At 33.8% G+C, this 25,384-nt stretch overlaps 1 protein-coding gene across 1 annotated transcript in view; it reads right to left on the bottom strand.

Annotated features, from left to right (window-relative positions):
• ADAMTS19 (ADAM metallopeptidase with thrombospondin type 1 motif 19) overlaps positions 1 to 25,384 on the bottom strand; it is a 270,031-nt gene that overhangs the window by 97,479 nt on the left and 147,168 nt on the right. Inside the window, exons 9-13 of the mRNA XM_055430830.2 lie at positions 17,458 to 17,598; positions 15,907 to 16,057; positions 7,142 to 7,243; positions 1,105 to 1,235; positions 12 to 184 (exon numbers count right to left, since the gene is read on the bottom strand). Coding sequence (XP_055286805.2) covers positions 12 to 184; positions 1,105 to 1,235; positions 7,142 to 7,243; positions 15,907 to 16,057; positions 17,458 to 17,598 — 698 coding nt within the window. The remainder of the gene's footprint in view (positions 1 to 11; positions 185 to 1,104; positions 1,236 to 7,141; positions 7,244 to 15,906; positions 16,058 to 17,457; positions 17,599 to 25,384) is intronic.

The following is a 25,384-nucleotide window of genomic DNA, read 5'->3' as shown; positions in this document are numbered from 1 at the left end:
GTTGGTCATACCTTCATCCATGACAGCGTGCCACTGAAGTACATGCTTTGGGTACGAAGTTCTAACACTATAGGCCTGACATTGCCAGTCTCTGAATCCAGGCAAACCTGCAGGACAAGGTGGATTCTCACATATTCTGTATTGTTTTCTGGGACCATTACAATCCCTTGCTTCAGAACCTAGCCTAGAAAAGATAGTACAAATAATCAATTTTATCTTATTTTATGTTAACTACTCATTAAAAAAATCAAAAGGCATTGTAGTAATAAGGGATAATCCTTTCTATTAAATCTACTTTTGAAAATGTGGACAGATTAAATGATTAGTAACAGTAGGAAATCCGTATGTTTATTTAAAAATGTGTATTTTTTTCTAATCTTTGATCCATTTAATTTCCAAAATATAGGAGAAATAAAAGTCTGTTTGCTATGAAAATGATATAGAAGGATAAAGGATAGAAGCTGGGGGCAAAATACCCTCCCATTGAAGGAGTGTAACCAAGAAATTCCAAGGAGATGCTACTAAGGTTTTCACACACATTTTAAAAAATCATTTGCCGAGGAATTGGGCCACTGAATCCATACCAAAGTGGAAGTATAAAACTGAAATGACTCTCTCACACATTTCCTAGGATCACATAGGAATGACGGAGCCAAACAAGCTGATCCTGGATGCTCCCTGTCTGTACACATGCTCAGCGGGGTTTCCTTTCTCATCACTCTCAGCTTGTACTGACATTCACGCTGTCTCATTCCCTCTCTCCTGAAGTCCTCTCCGCTACTGGTTCCTCTCACGGATCTTTTCAACAGTGACGTACTTTTCCTAACATGTCTCCCTGCTGGGTCAACACAGTTTTTTATTTGATTTATTCTCAATAAAACAACCTGTGCAGTGTTTAACTATTTGCTCTTAGAAGAGCTGGTCTTATTTTCTTCTTCAAAGGGAGTTCTTATACAAAATAATTTGAGAGACTTTTCTGTCTTCCAAAGTGGACTGGGTTTGAAGAAGTGTCTTTGGTCCCTGACATGGTTTATCAGTAAAACCTTTTTATTTCACACTTGACGAAAACAATGCCCTCCCCCAATCCAGGAATGTTGCGTTTACCCAGGACACTTGCGCTGTCGACTGCTGATCCCAGAACTGCAGGTTCGGCTACAGGGGCTCCACATGCTCCACTCTCCAGCCGCAAGTCCAGGTGCTGCGGTCCTGCTGGTACACTCTCCAGCCTTACACCACTATTCCAAAAGTTATGTCTTAGGTGAACAAATCAGGGCACAATGGAAAATCATTCACTGGCCTATCGAGTCACTGGAATTGCGATTAAATCAGGTCAGCTAAAGCCCCAAACGTGTGGAATTGAAAAAGACCAAAAATTAGTTGGCACGTGCTTAATGTCACAGTAATAATTCACTGGTCCAGTTCTCCCAGCTCTCATGTCAGGTCACACAGTCTTGTCATAAAAATAGGACACGGGTATTTGTACTATAGCCCTAAGAATCCAGTGCTTATGAGAGAGACAGGGCGAACGGTGAGTGGGGGTTGTACAGCAAGGGAAGAAAAACTAACACGCTCTAGGAAAAACAATAATTTAATAGAGAAGAACGAAAAATAGGTTCATATTTTGTAGGCAAGATATAAATGTAGGTAATATAAATGGAGTTAAAGATATCAATGGTAGGTAAGATATAAATGTCTTTGACGAGAATGAAGCAGACATTTCAGCAAATCCAGCCATTTTTATTTGAAATGTCAGTGTTTCAGGATACTCTCTCCTTATAATTAGAAATAAAGCGTATGACTCACTTTTAGCACTTTCATATATATTGATTTTTCTTTTTTTTCCCTAAGTTTCCATCATGAGAAAGACAGTAACGACAGAAGAGAAAGGAGTGAGTTTGTTTTCTTTTTTATATTTATTTTATCATTAATTTTAAACAAAAGCAGCCAAAGATTTTTTTGTGTGTGTGGTCACTGAGGAATAGTTGCCAGAATTTGATGGAGAGATTATTATAATTTCTCCTTTTTTTTTTTTTTAAAGTCGCTCAGTCATGTTCAACTCTTTGCGACCCCATGGACTATTCAGATGATGGAATTCTCCAAGTCAGAATTCTGGAGTGGGTAGCCCTTCCCTTCTCCAGGGGATCTTCCCAAAACAGCAATGGAAGCCAGGTCTCCTGCATTGCAGGCGTATCCTTTACCAGCTGAGCCACAACAATTTCTCCTTATTCCTGGAAAATCAGATCTATCATGATCACAGCAAAGATATTAAAGGTAAAAATTAACTGAACAAAACCATGTTGGAAATAATAAGTAAAGGTTAAAAACTTTAGATAAGTGATTGTATAAAGACAAGGGTTGAGTAAGATGATCATACTAGTTCCAAACTATTTTCTGTACCAGTTGCAACATGATTTATGGGAAGATCCCCTGGAGAAGGAAATGGCAACCCACTCCAGTATTCTTGCCTGGAAAATCCCATGGACAGAGGAGCCTGGTGGGCTACAGTCCATGGGGTCGCAAAGAGTCGGACACGACTGAGCGACTACACTACGACTTGAAGAAATCATAGCAATTCTCTGATCCTCAGTTTTCCCATCTCAAAATGTGAATGAAAATCATATATAACTAATAGACTTAGCATAGGTTGAATGAAACTAAGCACAATGCATAGCCCATACTAACGATTTAATAAAGATTAAAGGTTGGGGGCGGGAGGAGAAGGGGACGACGGAGAATGAGATGGCTGGATGGCATCACCGACTCTGTGGACATGAGTTTGAGTGAACTCCGGGAGTTGGTGATGGACAGGGAGGCCTGGCGTGCTGTAATTCATGGGGTCGCGGAGAGTCGGACATGACTGAGCGACTGAACTGAACTGAACCAAAATAAAAAAACTAATAACACCAAATTATATATCATTATATTAATTTTATCAATGTTTCCAGAAATCTCACCAAAATTCTATTATGATTTTAAATGATCTGTTTCTTTAAAACTTATTTTGAAAATATGTATTTAAATGCTGTTTAAAGAATTTAAAGCATTATAAATTTAAAGAATTTATAAAACTATGCTACAAAGTTTTGTGTGAGCCCAGTTAGTGCTTTTCTATGTAATAAATAATTCCTGAAGATTTTCTCTAATAATGTCAAATTTAAGGACCTCTACTCAGTACTTTGTAATGACCTATAAGGGGAACAGAATCTAAAAAAGATAAGATACATGTATATGTAATAACTGCATCACTTTACTGTATACATGAAACTAAGACAACATTGTAAATCAACTATATTTCAATAAAATGAACATAAAAATTCAATCTCTTTCAGATTCAAAGAGTTTTACATCCAGGCTTGGGAAGAAACAAAACAAAACCTCAATAACTCAGAGTATAATGACATGCTAAGATTGACATTAAATAAACTGAGATTTTTGTAGGAAGATTCAGCCTGAATATTGTAAAAGGGGGAAAAAACAGACCTTGTGAAAACTCTGAAATAACTTACTGGTTTTAGGGATTTAATGATGTTGTGCCATTCATAGGGAGAAAAAAAAAAAAAACTCAAAGTGAACCCTGCCAAACTTCAGTTGGTCAAGTAGATTTGACCTACATGAAGGGCATTTATTTTTACCCCCCAAGTGCATATCACAGCTCCTCGCCCATTTAGTGGTAAGCTGGCATTGAAAGGCTGGGCTAGAGTTCACAGTGAACTAAAAATATTCTGGGAAAGACCCAGATCTAGCCTTGCATGTCATTTAAACTAGACACGTCTGGCAGATGAAGAGAAATGGATACAAATATACAAGCTAACTTTGCATCCAAAAATTGGTGAAATTCAAAGAAAGCATAGTATAATAGTTAAAATCCATTAACTTCAGATAACCAACTCTGGGTGAAACTATGGAAAACCTGCTTTTGTGTCTTCTAGGTGGAGCTTTGTTTCAACACTGGGGAAAGTTTTAAGTGCTTTGTTTAATTATTATACAATATATTCTATTGGGTTTATATGGAAAATGATCCTAATGCTTTTCATGAATTTTCTAGCAGCATGTTTTGTTTCATTCATATCTTTTAGTTTTAAAAAATATATTACACAATGTTTAAAGAACTCAAAATTTCTCATATTGAATAATTCAGTATGATCTATGAAAATGCTAAGGAAATTTATAATATAGATTCTTTCTGCAACAGTACATGACCTAAAAAAGTTTGACTATATTTCTATTCTCTCTAGTTTCTATGTCAATATGCCTAGGAAGTTGAAGAAAACACCCAATTGGAAGAGGTCCTTGAAAATGACAAAGGAAATATTGTCTAATTAAATCCTCTTGTATATGTATTGTTAGATGAAATAAGAGGAAGAAAGAAGGCAACAAACTATCTTCTTATGTAAATTTGTGACTAAGGATATTACAACCTTCATTTTATCAATAAAGCATGATGATAATAATTTCATCACTTAAGAACTTGGGAAAGTAAATAATTAAAATACATTATGCAGCATCCTTCAAAACAGTCTAATACTTTAGTCACTTGGTATTTAGCTTTCCTTCTCCATCCTCCCATTCCTAGAAAACATTTCAAGTAAAAAACATACATTTCTTGATTTTAATCAAATCATTTATCAACTCACAGACCTCTAATAATATAAATGTAAACACAGATGCCAGTATTATAAAGAGAAAAGGAGAAGAAAGAAAACAGGCTGCTTTTAATTTGGAAAAGGCTGTGTATAAATAGTAGATAAATCCTTATCTCCAAAATCACTATGAATCATTAAATTCTTCTTGGCACCTTCTCAGACTTAATTATAAACTCTTAGGTGAACTACTTATACAGCTCAATTAACATCACTAGAGTGTAACACATTACAAAATTCTCAGCTTTGTTTCTCTGATTGCCATGTACTGAGCTAGCAGTGTTCAGTGCAAGGTTGCAAGCACCCAAATATTTTAGCCCTATAGCCCTCAATTACAGAGTGTTGGAAGGTATTTTCATGATGGCTCCTACAACAGCTGGAACAGATGGAGAGTTGAAGAAGCCCACATGGCCTGAGGAACTGAGAAGTTCATTAGTTATTTCAATATACAAAACATTACAGAACCACTGAGAATATCATTAGCACAATTATAGGGAAATGAAACATTTATTTTTAATGACTAATTACAATTTTGATTGCTGAAAGAATAAGTTTATCTTAGAGAACTCAAGAATGCAATTTATTCTCATAAATATCAGAAGAAAAAAACAATAGAAAAATATTTAGGACACCAGATTATAAAAATGAACAGATTTTAAATTGCTAATGAAGAACTAAGTAAGACAAATGTACTGTGTGATGTTTGAAGACGTGTGGCTGAATATTTGGTTATCTCTGTTTATTACTGCTTTCGTGTTTCAGGGATGATGAAAATTATTGCTGGTGCAGAGTTTTATGACTCAAGCAATAAATTACTCAGCATAATACCACGAGGCTTGCCCAATATACACACATTATTGCACTTTTGTGTATAATTTAAAACAAATCCAAATTCTGACTCTCTGCATAAGCTCACAGAAAACACATTTGGCAGTCGGTAAACAACTGACTGATATTTCATAGAAGTTCTCTATCAAGGAACCATTTTCTTACTGATTGTATTGGGAGATAAAATATTTCTAGTCCTTTTTTTATTATTTGAGACTTAATTTGTACATTTTTCTTTTTCTCACTGAAGAAATCATAGAAGTAATAAATGACTACAGGCTTATGTCAAACAATCCAAAAATGTCAGGAGAAAAGTTGCATTCACCCTTACTGTCAATTGTTTTATTCCATCCATCAATTCCAACTCCCTCCCAAGAGTTAACTACTAATTACAATTTGGAGTTTATGTGTTCAAACCACTTTCTATGAGTTTAAAAATATATAAACTCTGTGTATACTCACATTTGTACACAAGTTGTTTTTTTCCTAAATCTCAAATGGTACCATATAAAGTATGAATTTTTCTGACATGTCTCTATACTAACCACCATGTCTAGTAGATGTTTTCAAGTTAATACAGATATATCTACCTCATTCTGCGAACAGCTACACTGGAACCATTCCTCTTCCAATGAATATTTTGTTTTTTCTTATTTCTCACCACAGCAGGTGACATTCTCACATAAGTATATGTATGTATACATGCAAACATGCCTATATTTGTGCACACGTGTTAAGAATTCATTTAGGACAAAATTCTAGAAGTGTAATTGCTAGATTTCCATTTCTGTCCATTTTTCAAGTGGATGTGTTTTTAAACTAGCTATATAACTTTTTTCACTAAGTAATTCACCCCAAGTAATCTTTATGTTGTTGATTTGTTTCAAATGTAATGAAAATTCATAGTCTTCAGAGGCAAGTTTTCTGATCTTACATCTAATGAGTAAGTAATAGCTGTTCTACTTTCCCTTCATAGAATAAAAAATAGAAAATTATGTAAACTAGTGTACTGTATTTTAAATTACATTAGCTATAATTATAAGTTTATATGGGATCTAATTTCTTCATATTTGTAAAAGAAAATTAATTTTTACAGCAATTGAAAGGATCTGGAAATATACACTAATAAATTTCTATAGCCTTATGAAACACATTTAACAACTTAAGACAGTCAAATGTTTACTAATCTCCCAAATGTTAATTAGAATATTTTATTCATGATGCTTGCAATGACAAGGAAAAATTACACTCAGTGGCTCTCCTAAGACAATATTTTATACTTTATTTTTTTTAATACTTTATATTTTAAAGGATTAATTAGCTCTGAGAAATTTTTACTATTTTTATTAATTTGTGAATACTTATATTTAAGTTTAATCGTAAAAATATTTAATTTTTGTTAAAGTAATACACATATCCAATTCTCCACACCATTATAATCAACAATGAAAAATACAGCTGATATTTAAAAAACAGCCATGTGTAAAATTGAAAACAGATGAAATGCTGAAATTTTTATATATAATAAAAGTACTCCACTAGTGTTAAGATAGATACCTTTGTAACTGGCAGAAGAAAATGTGTCACTGGTTATACTTATAGGAGAAATGTAAGTTTCTTCTTAAGTTTCACTTAACAGTCTTATACTTCAGATAGCACCACCAATAACTTACCTTACCAATGTCACAATTGGTTCCATCCATTGGTGGATCTAGTTTGGTTTTGCATTCTTTCTCCCCTTCCACCTTGCACCACAACCCTGTGCAAATAACATGCTGAAAACAAGGGTATAATAACTATAAGGGGAAGGCATCACATTTTTGAGGTTAAGTCTACAAGGTTGAGAGAGCAATTTTAATAGAACATCAGAAATGATTTGAAGAAAATATCCTTTGAGTACCTTTAATATTAAACTTATAGTTGAAATAGTCTATGGCTTATTTATAGTGCTGAGAAGACTGATATAAAGATAAAATGTCTCATAAATTTAACTATTTTAAAATCTCTTTAAATAAAAACATGTATGATTATGCAAGATTAAGTAGCTTCAACAGAAAACTGTAAGCTAAAAATCATTATTTATACCACATTATATGAACCAACCTGGAAGAATCAAAGTAACGTGCCTATGGTATGAATTTAAAGCCTCCTATCTTAAAGTCTGTCTTCACTTATGCTTTGCTGTATGCCACATGCCATGTTAGTACTTCACTATTTCACTACATCGCCTTGGCCCCTGATGTGATACAGGGATTCTCAGTGGGCACATTTCCCATAACTGTTGTCAGTCAATTTTCCACAGGATGAATGCATCCTAGATACTCAGAATACATGTAACTTTTTCTAGAGAAAAGTTGAAGGAACAAACAAAAATACTGGGATAAAATAGCATAAACACAGCAACACTGAAAGAAGAGAATTGTTATGGCAGCCCAGAGAGAGATAAAAAGGCACAAGGACTTTCTATGTCTATAGGATGGGTGACGTTTCTGAGATACAAGCATGTTATTAACAAATTACACAGAAATATGAAATCCATGTGGCATACTTAAAGCAACCAGAGTGATCTATCTTGAAGATGATTGTGTGACTACCTATCCAGATATTTGGAGAAAAGGGCAGAAGCAAGCAGGTTGATAAGGGCAGAATAAGTGCTGATGTGACAGTCTTTGAAATTGGACTGGTGAGACCAGTCAGATGGGAGGATGTATATAAGGGCCGGAATAGTGAACAAGATTTTAAAGATAGAAAAACCAGATCCTGAGTGCCAGGATGGACTAGGGACTCCATATTTGGAGGGAAAAAGAAGCCACGCAGCAGTTGACAAGCAGGTTGATAAGATAAAAAGGCTATTTTAGGAGGTTTACCCTGGCAGTGGTGTTCAAAACAGCCTGAAAATCACTGCAAAGTTAAAATTAACTTATGACCCAAATCTACTAAATACTTTGGGGATGATATATTTAAACTAAGTTTTCAGGAAGGTCTGTTACATCTCTAATTCCAAATTTGTTACAACTCTCCAAATATTATTTTCCTATTCTTTATTTAAAAATTTAGATTTCAGAACTGTTTTAAGCTCTTAAAAATTCAATACTCTATGGCAGGAGTGTGATATATCTGCACAATTTTATCTGCTGTGACAGATAGTTTTTCTGCCTAAAAATATTTCATACAAATAATTATTATATTAAGAATATGATTCAGTGTAATATATGAGCTATTGTTTGTACATATCATTCATCAAAAATTTATACAGGAACTAATTTTAAAGAATGCCTAAATCAAACAGCTTCTCTGTAATATTTCTGACTCTTGAAAATAAGCAGAGGTTAACTGTTTATCATGTACTTTTGTGAACACATTTATATTTGAATTAGTGGATATCTAACCTGAGAATTTTAGTTCCTAAAAGTTTTCTTTTTCCTCCAAAACAATCTTGTTAAGAAAATTTTATAATTATGGGGTCAAGTGCTGAATTTTCCACCAAAGAAGAATTTTGTTTTATTTATTTTCAATAAAGCTTAGTTGTATTGTAACATGAATTATTTTAATCATTAGTTAACCAATGCATACTGAACTAAAAACAAATCTTGTTTATGTTGTAGTTTTAAAATTATGCTTGCTTGTTGAACACTGTTGGTGGTCTAAATTCTGACCTTCAACCATTATCTGCTATTCAAAACAGCAGGTACTCTAATTGATTCCCACTTGAGGCACTGAGAGCATAAAAGCAAACTTGGCAGCTTTTCAAGATAAGCACAGTCATGTAGAATAAATCTCTCATAGAGGAGATCTCTTTACTCTTTATGTTCTATAGTTCTGGGATCTCACTGTAAGTAAATTATAATCTCATTGTGAAAGGTAACTCAGATTCAGGATTTCAAACCAGGACTGTTTTCACCTTGAGAAGTGTAAAATCTCAGATACATGATATTAGAGCTATGTAACACCAAACTCTTTCTTAAGAGGGGCAGGGTTGTGTATTTTGTTAGAAGCAAATGCTCTCTGTGTGTTTCACTGGCCAGAGTCAAATATTCCTTTCAACTTAATTAGTGAAATCTCTTAATATGTCAGTTAAGAACTTTAATACTTAAAATGCTATGCAAAGGAATCCAAGACAGAAATGTGTAACCCAGCATCTCCTAGCAATCTAACAAAAATAATATAACATTCTTTTCTTATTCCTCTATAATAAGAAATGACCATTAGAAGCATAAATGAAGTTGGATGTTTATCTCAAGAAGGCTTTTAAAAAGTTTACATGAAAAACTACATCTTTTCAATGGAATAATTTAAATGGAAGATTAACTGTCCATGTATAGATATCATAAAATTTATCTTCAAAGACAATGTGTACCCCTTTTTTTATAGCAAATAGATCCATTAACATGTACTAAATTTTATGTTAAAATAAAAAATATTAAGTGTATATGCATGGAAGCAGCAATTAAATCTTGAACATGTGACTCCTTGTTTGTCCATAAACTATCTTGCAAACTACAACTTCAATAATGTAATGTCTGACTGTAAATGTAATTCAGTATGGGATAATATTTTCAAAAATAATTTTTCTATCAGAGAGCACCTTGGTATTATTAAAGATGAAAAAGGAACAAAATAAGGGAAAGAGAAAAAGAGGCATTCAAAAAACAGAATACAAAGATTCAGAAGAAATAAGAAAAAGCAGAAATGCAGTTTTTTGTGGAAAATAATAATATTAAAACCAATCAACAAAAAAGAGAAGGCAAAAATAAATACTATTAGGAATAAAAAAAATTAAGGGACATCTACTGATCATGTAAAGGCTTACAGAAATAGGAGGAGACACTGTGAACAACTTTACACCAATGAACTTTACAATGTATATGAAATGGAGAAATATTTTTTAAAAATTTATTAAAATCTCGGTAAAATGGATCCAAGAAGAAATAGAAAAGTTGAAACTACTGTGTAACTAAAGAATAATCAAAAGTGATTATTAAAAATCTTCCCACAAAGAATACAACTGATCTAAACACTTAAATTCTCAATTTACATAAACTATCTAGAGAACAGAAAAAGAGAAAATATATCTAAACACACATCAAGATGCCCAAACCAGACAGCAGTTTGAAAAGAAAATGAAAATAGTGATCTGCTTCATTTATGAACTTAGATTGAAATATGCTACACATTTTTAACAAACTGAATCCAGCAATCCATGAAAAAAATGTAATGTACCATCACAATCATGTTGGGTTTTTCTTGGAATACAAGGCTACTATAATATTAGAGATTTGATTAATACAATCAAGTACATAAAAACTTCAAAATCTATGATTTTTATATCTCTTGATATGCAGCTTGTGACACAATTCAACATCCATTCGTTAAAAAAAGCAAACTAGCCACTGAAGGAAACATCTTCAAAGTTAATGGACATCTGGACATCTATAAAAATCTACAACAAACATCACAAAAAAACCTGTAAAATGTTGAAAGTTTCCTTTTAAGATAAGGAAATCAGTGAAGATGGCATCTTGACACAAACATAAAAAAAAGTGAATTTGTGATTTATTCAAAGTAGAGAGAGGAAGAACATAACTGTCAGTCTAGACTTCCAAATTCAGCTAAAATTTTATTTAAGACTGAAGGTTAAATAAAGACTCTTCAAGGAAACAAAAACTGAGTGTTTATTACCAACAGATTTTCCCCAAAGGAACTTCTAAATGTTATACTTCAAGAGAAATATGATCTCATAGGGAAGGGCTGAAAAGCACTTGTGATCAAAGAACCTGACAAAAATGATGATAAATCTAAATAAATATTTACTACATAAAGCAATAATAATTGGACTTCAGTCATTATTATAAACCTTTTTAATGCAAAGAAATACTAGAAATCTATCACATTTACATCTCAAAAACTTTATCGCTTAGCAGAAATAATTTGACCACTGACAGCTAAGTAAATCTGATCACTTCTATTTCACTTCCTTCACTCCATACGCTTCATGACTGCTAGTGGTAGAAGTAGAGTAACAGATGTCAAGAAAAATATAGTCTATGGATAGCCAACCATGTAACAGCAAGCTTCAAAGGACCCCTCATTAGAACACATCTTGGTGTGTTAAAGAAAATCAAGGAGTGAGAAAAAATTTAGAGAATGAAGAACTGTCAATACATACTTAATGAATCCCAGGTGATGGTGAAGGCAAAAGGAGGGGGATGCAGATGATGAGATGGTTAGATAGCATCACCAACTCAATGGACATGAATTTGAGCAAACTCTGGGAAATAGTGAAGGACAGAGGAGGCTGGCATGCTGCAGTTCATGGAGTTGCAAAGAGTCAGTCCAAGGAGATGCAAAGAGTTGGACACGACTGAGCATGCACACAAAGAAAAGAATAAAAAGTGAGAAGGAATTGTTTGAAATATTTGAAAGAAAAATGATCCAGACTTTCCTTGTAAGAATGAGAAATATAAGATAAAAATATTCCGCTTCTGGAATGGTGGAATAAGTTCCCAGAAGACCAATCCTCCTGTAGCTAACAAACATAAACTGTGGAATGATGGCAAAAAACAATTTTCTGGTAGTTTCAGAATGTAGAACAAAGGCAGATCAACTGTTTAGGGGAGCTTAAAGAATCAGCACAAGTTGAGTTCATCATCTTTGTGGCTTTGATCTGACAGTGGATCGTGGTCATGGCATGACACAATGGTTAAAGTAACACATGCCATCTTTTTAGACTCATGAAGACAGAAACGGATGTGGTCAAAGCTGCTCAGTCATGTTCGATTCTGTGTGACCCTAATGGACTGTAGCCCACCAGGGTTCTCTGCCCATGGTGGGTTGCCATTCCCTTCTCCAGGAGATCTTCCTGATCCGGGGATCAAACCTGGGTCTCCTGCATTGCAGGCAGATTCCTTACTATCTTTGCTGTGACAGGGGGTCAGTAAACTCTGTAAAGTGCCATACAGCATATACTTCAGGCTTGTGGGCCATGGGATTTCAGTTGCAACTATTTATCACTCACTGTAGTTTGAAGGCAGCCAAAGAAAATGTGTGAACAAAGAAGGTGACTGTATTCCAGTAAAATGTATTTATAAAAACAGGCCACCAGTCCCTAGCTCAGAGTTTGCAAAAAACTAATGCATTTGGAGTTGATGATGGACAGGGAGTCCTGGCATGCTGTGATTCATGGGGTAGCAGAGAGTCGGACACGACTGAGCGACTGAACTGAACTGAACTGAATGCATTGATATATAACATGTTAATGTATTAATAATGTAGAATGAAAACATGTATATACAGATAAACATTCATAAATCTTCTGAATAGCTTGATTCATAATAGCTAACATACTGATGTCTACTAAGAGGTGAACTGATAAACAAAACAGTTTATGTTCCAGTAGAATACTATTCATCAAGAAAAAAGAACTGATTAGTCATACTCATAAACAGATATAAAGACTGTTTGACTTTTGAATGTATAAGAAAATTTCGTTGTAAATGAAAAGCAGTAGAGGAGACAATAACAAAAAATAGAGCATAAGTATAAAACACAAACACAAAAAAGTTGACAAAAATTTTTATAAAACTAAATCAACATAAAAAGTGTTAAACTAGCTGATGAAAATGCCAAAAAATTATTACATTGGTTTAAATAGAAAAATACAAAATCTAGTAATTGCTTTTCTCTAGTAAACATATCCATCTAGCCATACTCATATCTGTGATTCTATTTTATCTGGAAAGGTTGAAGATAAAAATGTGATAAATATTAACTAGGATAATGGTTTTAATGACATACAAAATAGATTTTAAGGCAAAAGCCAAAAACATGCAAAAGAGAAAAACAGATCAACAGATAAAAGTCATAAATATGTATGTACCTGTAGTATAACTAAATGATATATAAGGAAATAATTGACAGAAACACAGAGAAAAATAAATAAATCAGTTGTTAGAGTTGGGTATTTGAACACATCTGTTAAACTTTTCAACACTAATAGATCAATCAAATAAAAATAAACAGATATTTTGAATAATAATATTAAAATGCTTTATCTAGGATTTAGTGACAGATAATGAACTTTAAAAACCATAATTCTTTAGCAGAAGACCTAACTAGCTATTTCACCAAAGTAGACATACAGGTGGTCAAGAGGCACATGAAATGATACTTAGTATCACTAATTACTAGGGAAATGCAAATCAAAATTACAGTGAGATATCACCTCAGGCTAGTCAGAATGGCCATCATCAGAGAGTCTACAAATAAAAAATGGTGGCGACAGGGTGGAGAAAAAGGAACCCGCTTATAGTGCTGGTGGGAACGCAAAGTGGGAATGTAAAGTGACATTGCCACTATGGAACACAGTTTGGAGGTTCCTTAAAAACTAAAAATAGTTACTATATGATCCAGCAATTCCACATATGGGCATATATCCAGAGAAGACTCCCAATTCAAAAAGATAACATGCACTTCAATGTTCACTGCAGCGCTATTTACAACAGTCAGGGCATGGAAGCAACCTAAAGTCCGTTGACAGAGGAACTGATAAAGAAGATGTGGTGTGTGTGTGTATATACATGCATATATATATATATGAATATTATTTAGCCATGAACAGAATGAAATAATGCTATTTGTGGCAACACAGATGGACCTACAGATTATGATATAAAGTGGAATAAGTCAGAGGAAGACAAATATCACTTACATAGGGAATCTTAAAAAATGAGAGAAATGAACTTATTTACAAAACAGAAAGAGACTCACAGATGTAGAAAACAAATTTATTGTTACCAAAGGGAAAAGAAAGGGAAGGATAAATTGGGAGTTCCAGTTTAATGGATATACATTACCGTATATGAAATAGAGAATCAATAAGGACATACTGTATAGTACAGTAGGAATTATATTCAATATTGTGTAATAACCTATAATGGAAAATAATCTGAAAAAGAATATATACACACAAGAAAACAAAAATGGCACAACCTAGTGGGGAAAGTTGATGGATTCAACCACTTCAAAACTGTAGAAGGACATTGTGTATAAAAAGCTAATGACACACTTTGTGACATAATGACATACTTTATAAGTAATAAGAAAGTCTCATCTAGAATACAGAATATAGAAAGAACTCCTGTAACTCAAGAAAAATAGAAAGCTTAAAAAATGGGCAAAATGTAAATAGGTAATTTACAGAGAGAGAGACCTAAAAAATAAAAGCCCATGTCAATAAGAAGTCATAAAAAATTAGTTCTAAGGGAAAAAATTAAAGAGCTAGATTATCCAGTCAAGTAATTTGCCATCAAACTCATGTACTCACATACTGTATAGGACCAACACTCAAAGAATAGGATGAAGCTTTGATTAGATGGCAAAAGAGGCAGATTTAATTCCTGGCAGTTTTAACCCACTTATAGGAAGAAAGAATAGAAAAAAAAACTTCAACTTTATCAACTTTAACAACAATTTATCAATGCTAAATTTATCAACAACACAGTATTCATTTACCAGCAATAAATTTATCAACAATACTGTATTCATTGCCCAAACAACTTCTTGCCATCAAGAGCTATTTCATGATAAGGTTTTTTAGTCCAAATTCTTATTGCCCCTGGAATTTCACAATGCCAAATCACAGAGACTCAATCTTCTGGAATTCTTCATAAGGTACTTATTTCAATGCCAGGCTGTTCATTAGATCAAATGAGAGATTTTAGAAGTCCTACATACTTTGACGTGTCAAGTCAACATAAGAGAAATTTAAAACTGTTCTTTCTATGGTACTTTAAGTCACCATATGATTCAATTCACTGGAAAGTTTTTTATATAATACATATGTAACTCACAGTGTGCCTAGTCCAAAACTCAAGGCTGAATCTTAAGTTTCCTGAGGCCTTCATTTTTTATTTTTCTTTTTTAGCAAACTTTCTTCTTTCACAAATAACATAACCCTCAATTTAACCAACTTCTACTTTAACTATCAGAAATGTACTCTCTAATTTCTATTCCTATAGAATACACTTATTTTCAGAATTAAATAATCAATAAAGCATTATATAATCCATCTGTAATTACATGTTCATACATTGTTTTTATTACATTTTCACCCAGATATCTACCATGTAAGAGAGACATTTAAAATAAAAGCAATGAACTATCAAAAGGCAAAGGTTTCCCTGACTTAAGCGCCATTTTTGAAGTAGAAATTCTTGGATCATTCCTTCCTAACTTTGATTCAATACTGACAACAATTTCTACCATTTTCAAAAAGGCAGGGGAAAAATGAAGAAACCTTTTCTAGAAAAATCTGTCTTTCCGATGCTGGGGTTCTTTGGAGCCACAAACTCTAAAGTCATCTCCCCCTCCTTCAATCAATACTTCTAAATAATGGATGAACACACACTTAAAAAAAGTTGTACCTTGATACAACTCTTACCTGCATCTCTTGACAAAAGGAAGCCAATGGCCCAAAGAGAATCTGACATTGCTCATCAGCAGTGTATGTCATCTCTGGCAACTTGGAAGGAACCATCACAGAATTGACACTGTGGGGATTTGTCTGCAGCAAGCAGTTACTGGCTTTTGACCTAGCAATATGCAGATATGTGTGACATTCTGAATTAACTGCAAAAAGTTGTTATAATTAGTTAATGTAGCAATAGCAAACACTTTAATACTATTAAATATGTTCTTACTTTTATTTATAAGCTCTTCTATTGAATGCTCATGGAAATTATCTCATATGAGAACCATGTGTTTACAATTATTATAATCATCCTATCAATATTAATAAAACAATGTTCAAGTTAATAGAACTTTTTGATTTTAAAGATCTTTCATTTGAATTAATTAAGCTCATCTACACAACACTATGAGGTGGTTATTATTTTACACATTTGTAAGGTAAAGAAGCTCAGTCTCAGAGAGTAGCTGCTTAAAAGTAATGTATGAAGGTAAGAAATCAACTATATTCAAGGATTTAAAGAATCTAGGAAAATCATGCTCAAGTGACTATTAATAGTAGGAATATTTTTGGACTTGACACTGCACCACAACTTCCATTTATGGGGTAAAATTTAATTTTATCATAGTTCTGATTCATGAGAAGACAACTAAGCCAAACCACACACTCACGGGGGCCTACAGTTGCCTCAGTGACGAACAGCATGACCAGATGACATTGTACATGTTTCTGGAAAGAGCTATAGTAATGTAATAAATACATTTTAGTAGATTTTAATTTGACAAAAAATTAACTTGACAATTTAAATAGTATGGAAAAATAAATTTGAGCAGTGAATTTAGCTAGTTAGGTATTTCTGTTTCTTACTTAGATTTTTGAATACTTTAAGCATCTCTCTCTCACTTATTGACTGGGACTTTGCATATCACCTATTGGTACCGTTTCAGCTTTCCCTTCTACTACTGAAGAAATAAGTAAAGAATAGGGCTTTAAAGTGAAAATCAGAACAATAATACTCTTTTTCATTTTTTTCCCAACCAGGCAAAAGCTAATATTACCATCTGAATGTTGAAAAGAGGAGAATCAAGGACTATAACAATGGTGAAAATTATGGATTAATGAAAAAAGACTCAGTTTAGAACTACGAAGTAGAAAGGTGGAGCTTTTGTTAAAGAGGTTTTTGATAACAACAGATGTAGAGGGATGAGCATTGAGAATGTTTCCACTGAGAATTTCTGAAGAGGCAATTTAATATTATGCAACATTTTTTATCATTGCAATAATTTTCAGCCTTACAAATCATCTTGCCTAGTCTCTTGTTTGAAAATGTGGAAACTAAGAAACGAGTTGGTTAAATAATATGTCCTAGTTGACACCATGAGCCAGTGGAGAGAAGGATTAGAACCAAGCACTTTGATTCCCAATCCATGCCCTTTCCACTCTGCCACGCCACACACCAGGGTGGCAGAGGGAGCAGGCACACACACACAGTCATGACACAACAACAGCAAGTGACCTCAGTACCTTAGAAATCTTTCCAAATCTTCCTTGCTACATCGGGACCATGAGACATCACCAAGATTTTGTCCTTTAATCCATTCACCAGACATGATATGAAGACCATCAGCACATGACGGGTGGTCATTGTCATGATTAATCCCCATGCTGATTTGGAATATAGTTAAAATTTGAAAATTATATTAGATAGATATTTTAACTTATTATACCTGCAATTAAATGACATCTAAATCGCTAAAACAATGAGAAAAATTAGTTTATAATTTTAATTTTTTATTGAAGTATAGCTGAATTATAATGCTGTGTTAATTACAGCTTTATGGCAAAATGAGTTATACATATATATGTGTATATATATACACATACATATGCACACATTCATTTTCATATTCTTTTCCATCAGGGTGTATCACAGGATTTTGAATATAATTCTCTTTGCTATGGAGTAGGACTTTGGTGTTTATCCATTCTATATAAACCAGTTTGCATCTGCTAGTCCCAAACTCCCAATTTATCCCTATCTTACCCCCTGCTCCATTGGCAACCACCAGTCTATTCAGAGAGAAATTAGTTTTAAATGTAAAAATAAAATTAATTTCATATTGATTATTTTTAAAACTATGTTTATATAGATTAAAAGTCAATGTTTTTATTCAGTAAAATCATTTTCTAGATTAAAGGTCAATGTTTTTATTATTCAAAAAATTTCCCAGTCATTAAATAACATGTTTAGTTCACCTATGTCAGTATAATCTATTTATTTCCACACAGTAGTAGGTATGAAACACAGAAATACTTAAGTTTCTATTCAACCACACTAGATTCTTGCTCGTGCCTGAATATCCTTTATTCATTTCTTTGATCAAATCTGAAGCCACATTAAAGTATTGTTTCCTCCAGCTGCTTCATGAGACAGTCTTCTTCCATGCATCATAAAACACAAACTGTCCCTGGGAAACCATCATGCTCTCGGTCATCTTCATCTTTTCTCTTGAATCCTATCTGATGCTCTAAGTTGGAACTCTGATCTAAAACTCTGACTTATCTTCTAATGGATGTATGAGAATAATATTAAATTCAGTATGTCTAAAAACTGCCCTTTTCTCTTTCAAACCTCTATGTACTCCTGTATTCTCTCCCTCTTTTCTCTTTTTTGTGCCTTTGCTAGCCACACAGTTTGCCAAACCAAGGATCTTCAGGTCATCATTTATTCCTTCCTCTTTCAAATTATCAACCAAGCTATTTTATTTACTAATTGTTAAGGGCAAGCCCTGCTAATCTACTTTCTAAATATTTCTTTTCACTCTTACCTCCTTTCAATTCCTTTTGTTACTATTAAAGAGGATTATAAAATTATTTAAGTTTGACAATTACCGTGGCATTCTAAGTGGGTTTTGTGCCTCTAATCTTGGGCAGCATTCTCCCTTCTCTTCCTGCCCTGCTCCAGTGAGATCTATTTAAAAACACAATCGGGCTGCCTTTCCTCTGCTTTTCCATTACCTATATAGCAATTTCCAGCTCTTTAACATGGCACGTAGTTTCTTAATCTCCTTCCAAGCCATTTATTGCATTTCTTTTCAGCAAGAGCAAATGACTTGTAGTTTCCCAAGTATTATGCTGTTCCTTATTCTCTTGAATTTTCTATATGTCATTTTCTAAGTGTCATATACCATAAAAAGGAGTATATAAACTTCAATTAAATAATTCTATGCTGCTGCTACTGCTAAATCACTTCAGTTGTGTCTAACCCTGTGCGACCCCATAGACAGCAGCCCACCAGGCTCCTCTGTCCACAGGATGCTCCAGGCAAGAAAACTGGAGTGGGTTGCCATTTCCTTCTCCAAAATAATTCTATGAGGTAGGAACTATTACAGTACCCCTTGTGCAGATGAAAAGTAACTTTCCCAAGGTTAAACAGGAGAAAGTGGAAAGTAGTGATGTTTGAACTGAGGAGACTGGCTGTAGAATCATGTAGCTAACCATTAACCATTTGATATCTATGAATTTCACTTCCTCCGTAACCCTATCCAAAGTGCTTTTCCTTCAATGTCTTTCCCTGGATAATTTCTGCTTAATCATCAAGATTCGCATAGATTACTTTTAGGAGGTTTTCCTTTACTTTCTCCCACCTCACTTACATGTACTATCTTTTTCTTCCCCCCGTCATGGGATGCTATAAACAACAATATTACAGTGTTTTCTACAGTGTACTATATGTTTTTACTTTTGGTTATCTCTCTAATTTCTAACTCCTAGAGACTTATCACTCTGAAATGCTGGCATACTGGTATCATATTCTATAAATGATAATTAAATTTGAACCAAGTCAGCATGTTGAATCACTTCTATTTCAGTAAAAGTTGCATATAATCGCCTATCAATTCCCATAATGAAGTCATTAAAGTAACTGTCTGTGAGAGAGTTAATACTGAAGACGTAGAAAGAGGAAAGTTTGGTTTTGTACATGTTACGTTTGAGAAGATGGCAAGATAGTCCAATTTTCCTTTCTTCTCACTGTGTAACAGATAATAACTAAAACATTTTTTGTTAAAATACTGTGAACAACAAAAACATCTATTCTGTATTTTAAAACACAAATAAAAGAATTGTTATAGAAGTTGTTAAAAATTATAATTACCCATATTTTCTCTTATGAAAATAAAACTTTCAAAATTATTGAACTACATTTTCAGTTAAATAATTTAAAATTTTAAATAAAAATTGTTAGTTACATTTAATGTGTTTTTGAAAGAGGAAAATGACATAGGATGAATTAATTTATAAAGAAGAGTAATGAATTAGAAGTTTGCTAACTTGAAGACTGTGAAAATTATCTAAATAAAATTAAAAATATATTATTAAATATATTTTTTCATTTTAATGTTAGAAAAATTCAGCTATATGGTAAATTATATTTCTATTTTCTCATCTATTAATGTCCTTAAATAGGGTCTGTATCAACACATATTAATAGAATGACTAGTAGAGAAAACAGGAAGAAACATCTTTTTCATACTTTGAAGATGAAGAGGAAAACTAACAGATGATATGGACTAAGCAGGGGTCAGTTCACTTAGCGTGGGTTAGAGTAAAACACATTGGAGTTAGATTTTAATCTTCTATCTCCATCTTATTCATGTGACCAGAGGCAATTTAAATAATAATAAAGAAATAAGAAATAAGCATGCCTTAGTTTCCTTGTGTGTGAAATATACCTTCCTGAATGGTTGCGAAGATTACATGAGGATGATGTAAAATGCCTAGCACAGTGCTTGGAAAATAGCAGGAACCAATAACTTCTTTTTGAAATTGGGGCAGTAAATCAGAGATGTTTTATTTCTCTCATTTGTTACACACACACTAAAAACTATCATTAAAGGCAATTTACTGTACTGACTTTCATGAAAGTGGGGACTTAAGAAAATTCAAGTAAATAATAATGGCAAGAAGTTACTTTGTTTGGATGCTAAGTTAAAAGAAGAAATTGCACCTATGGCACAGTCTCCCAGATTGATAAAGATGCCTTAAGGCACTGTATGGTTCCCAAGCTGTCCCTGCCTGCATCACCACCTGGCCTCCACCAGGGATTCTGTCTGCAGCACATGTCACTGGGTGACCCTGTTATAAAAATAGCCACTTGCCACGTGGAACATACTCAACTCTTCCATCTGTGCTAGTGCAGGCTTTCAAATCATATACAATGCTTTAGTTTTGAAAGGCAACTGGTCTTTTTCAGAAATAATAAAATTTCTTAAATAATGTGTCCATTTGAGAGAAGAAGAGGGACTCCTTCCAGGATTTAGCAATTTGGACATGTTCCCAAAGCAATGTAATGTGATTTTCCAAATTGGGAAGATTACAACTTCTCATCCAGATGATCATTTTCCTTCAGGGATCCGGATTCTCATGTAAGAAATTAGCTACAGCCATGGAGAGATCTGGTGATTCAAACATTGTTTATCATTAGTTAAATTTTCCTAAAGCTACTTAACTTGTAACAGAATTTATCATTAAATTGGGACAGGGATCTTTTTTTTATAACCACACATCTGGAACTATCAGGAGACACTGTTTAGTTTTGATTCTACAGATTTGAAAGAAAACAATTGTGAACCTTTATCTGTGCCAGTCACTGTATTAATCATTTTCAATGATGATATCATTTAATCCTCACAATACCTCCAGAATGTTTTTATTATCATGACTTCTATTTTACAGATGAGGAAGGCGCTGAAGTTAATGTTGGGGCTGTGACTCAGACCCAGGCAGTTTGTTGGTCAAAAACAGTGAACTTTAAATCACCAAACTATAGATCAAAAGTTTCCATTTACATATAATATTTCTTTTCGGAATGATTTTTTAATGTCTCCTTTTCGTTAGCAGAAATGCACCTCCACAGGTATAGTCCCAGAACTGACTTGCATGCACTGCATGGAAAACATTCTCCAAGTAAGACATTAGCAACACCTCTCCTCACACTATGCAACGGAGCTACATTTTAATAATCTCAGTTTAAATTCATTTTGACAAAGAGCCTTGGGCAAATAAACTCTCCACTAACATTGTACATGGTTGTCAAGTCAACTGAGAAAATATTTTTATCTTATAAAACTTCTCAACTTGTTTAAAAGTCCCTGCCAGGAAGTTTTGTGATATCCTGCGGAAAGCTGGAGAAGCATTTGCATTCTGAAGATGGTCCCTTTTGATGTTTAATGAGTTAGAGAAGAAAACGCTTATGAATTCACTCACATTTTTTGGATAATTTGGAAAGGATCTGATTTGTAAACAGTCATATTTTAAAAGAGTAAATTTTTGGGGGGCTGAACACATTAAACATTTTGTCATGGTATCTTCCCACTAAAAGCTATATATCATGTATAAAAAATTGTTTAAAAAAAGGAAACAAACTATTACAATGTCTAACTGGAAGTGGATTATACTTTCATAAAATGACACAATTTCATACAATTCAGTGACTGTATCTGATTTGATGTAACTTCACTGATGTGTACTCATGGAAAAAAGCCCAACATTAAGAAATATGAGACATTTTCATTACTTTTTATATTTTAAATCATTTAAATCATTTCACTTTGCACAAAACAAATATGTACTTCTACTGGCAAGTCAAAGGCAATGAAAAGTAAGTCAGTAACAGGCTAAAAACTCAGAGGTTAAAAAATAAAACACTCTCTGTGTGTTACATAAAAGATATATTTAACAATTCAACAAATACTTGTTAAGAACACACTAAGTGCTGGGCACTGTACTGAGCTGGGGTCATAAATATGAGTAAGATCCAGTTTTTACCCTCAAGGAGCTTATCATCTACTGGGGCTAGATTACTTTTAACCCTCAGGCAGCTAAAGATGTCTGAATCCTGTGCTTCTATGTTCCATAAAGCTCTCCCCACTGCTCCGTTTCCACCACTACTTCCATCAACCAAGATAAGCTGAGTTACTTCACTTTTGGATTGTTGTAATAACCCGTTAACTCCTGCCCCTTAACTCTTTGCCTTATTAAACCATGATTTAATTACTTTTTCCTTATGCAAGTTCAGTTCAGTTCAGTTCAGTTGCTCAGTCCTGTCCAACTCTCTCCCATGAACCACAGCACGCCAGGCCTCCCTGTCCATCACCAACTCCCGGAGTTCACTCAAACTCATGTCCACAGAGTCAGTGATGCCATCCAGCCATCTCATTCTCTGTCGTCCCTGTCTCCTCCTACCCCCAATCCCCCCTAGGATCAGACTCTTTTCCAGTGAGTCAACTCGTCGCATGAGGTGGCCAAAGTATTGGAGTTTCAGCTTTAGCATAAGTCCATTAACACAAAAACTAGTTCCCCAGGTAAAATCTTTCAATTCTCCTTGGCAAGCAACAATACTGAAAAAGTGAATAATAACAAACCGTGGGGCTAGTTAAAATGCAGATACCTGGGCCCCACCGACAACCTATCAAAAGAGAATATTTATACATAAGCGGCATTAACATATTTTCTAGATGATTCATACTTAAAATTCTGAGAATTAATGAGCTACAAGTTCCAAAATCCAAACTATCTGTCCTGGTTTTCAAGCAACCGTAAACCGATTTCAATCTGATTTCCACTGTAACAGTTCATTCCAGCCTACTGTTTTGTATAGTCCCTTCTTGTCAAAATGCTCTTTGAGAACTTCCTCCCATATAAAGGATTCTTCGATAAATTCTAACACATATTTCTCATGATTCTTAAGTTTTGTACCCTTCAAATATATGGCACATAAGATATCAGAACCATCTTCTATTTCTGGTGAATTTTATATATAACTTGTAATATATACAAGTTATCACCACCTAGACTTAAGTGTTTAGAAAACAAGAACTATCACATTTTTTTTAATTCCTTGAATTATTTACTTCAATACCATATTAAATAAATTCTATAGATTTATCAACCGATATGGAATCATAGGAGCAACTAAATATTCTGTACATTTGATGGAAAGTTGAAACTAACGTGGCATCTTACTGACTTACAATAACAATAAGTCTGAAAAGTCTATGGATGATCTGCTCAAGAAAGGTTGCTAGGCTTACCCTAGACCATATATTTGCCAAGAATGCATTAGAGAAATGTAAACAGAAAGCCAACTCTTGTGTGGCTGTTCATTAACTGGGTGATTTTTCTCCTTTTCCACCTACTCACTATGACATCCAAGCCTACATTTGGAGAGAATCTCATATGGGAATGCTGCCACTTGTCTACTGGCTTAATTCCCATTATGATTAATAACTTGGACAAACCACTTATTACTCTAACTGCTATCACTATCTAAATAAATTATCAAACACAAAACCTGTGTTCGTGGTCTATCAGAATCTCCATAATAAGCACACTTCCTGCTAATCCATTAAAAATTCTGAATGATATAAAAGCCTTCCTTGAATGAACAAGAGAGATGTATGGCCACCGGGTGGAAAACCTCCTCTTTACACCGAAGCATTTATAAAAATAATACTACTAATACTGATTATTATTCACTTGCTGTGTATTATCTGCTTAGTGTTACAAATCAACAAATGTGCCATGCGATTAGAGCATCACCAACCTAACAATGAACCTTGAGAGGAAAACTCACCCACATTTTGGGAGTGAAGAAAATTAGTAAAGGCAGATAAGACTGACTGGCCCAAGGTTCATTCAGAGAGTAGCTGGTATGACAAGAACTCAAGCCCAAGTCCTGTGTTGCTTTCTCACTCATCTGCCCACTGAGTAGTTTCTAACCTTAACCAAGGTGTGTGTACTACCTGTGACTTCTGCTGGATGGAATTCTAAAGCCTACAGTATGGGAACGGTGAGTTTACCATGTCATTATTACCAATTTTAGTGGGTCAAAGAACATTAATTACAGAATAATCAATTTTGAATATTTTAACAAGCAATGGATTTGACGAGTAAAAATATATTTTTTTTTTCATTTTATCTGTTTCCCACCCTAAGAGTCCCTGATGATGTCTTTATCTTAATTTTTTTACTTACTTCTTACTGTTTGTCTACTCTCCCTTTAGAATATTTCCTCTCTTTCTTATAGTAGATATGCTGATTGGTATCAATTAAGAATGAAGGACAAATATTTTACTTCCTTTTAAAGGACTCCTCCAGCAAACTGAGAAAGATTAGCCAAATTTATGCTCTTGGATGCCTTCTGGAGCATATGCTGGTTTCTTATTCAATTAGCAGAATTTTAGATTACATTGATTGTACTACTGCTAAAACTGCTAGAACTGTCCCTTGTCTGTGACTTCAGGACATGCATGAAGTGCTTGAACAGGCCTGTAACCCGACTTTAAAGATGACTCATCATAACTGATGTGTAATTTAACCACTGTATTTCTACATAGTTCAATTTATATAAGAATCTAATTAGCACATGCCAGAAATGAAAAATACTTTG

Source organism: Moschus berezovskii, chromosome 8 (genome assembly GCF_049115385.1).
Source record: "Moschus berezovskii isolate FMDL1 chromosome 8, NW_MosBer_1.0, whole genome shotgun sequence".
NCBI classification, from domain to species: Eukaryota; Metazoa; Chordata; class Mammalia; order Artiodactyla; family Moschidae; genus Moschus; species Moschus berezovskii.
Note: the sequence above shows the minus strand (reverse complement) of the source record. Positions and strands in the feature narration are given on the sequence as shown.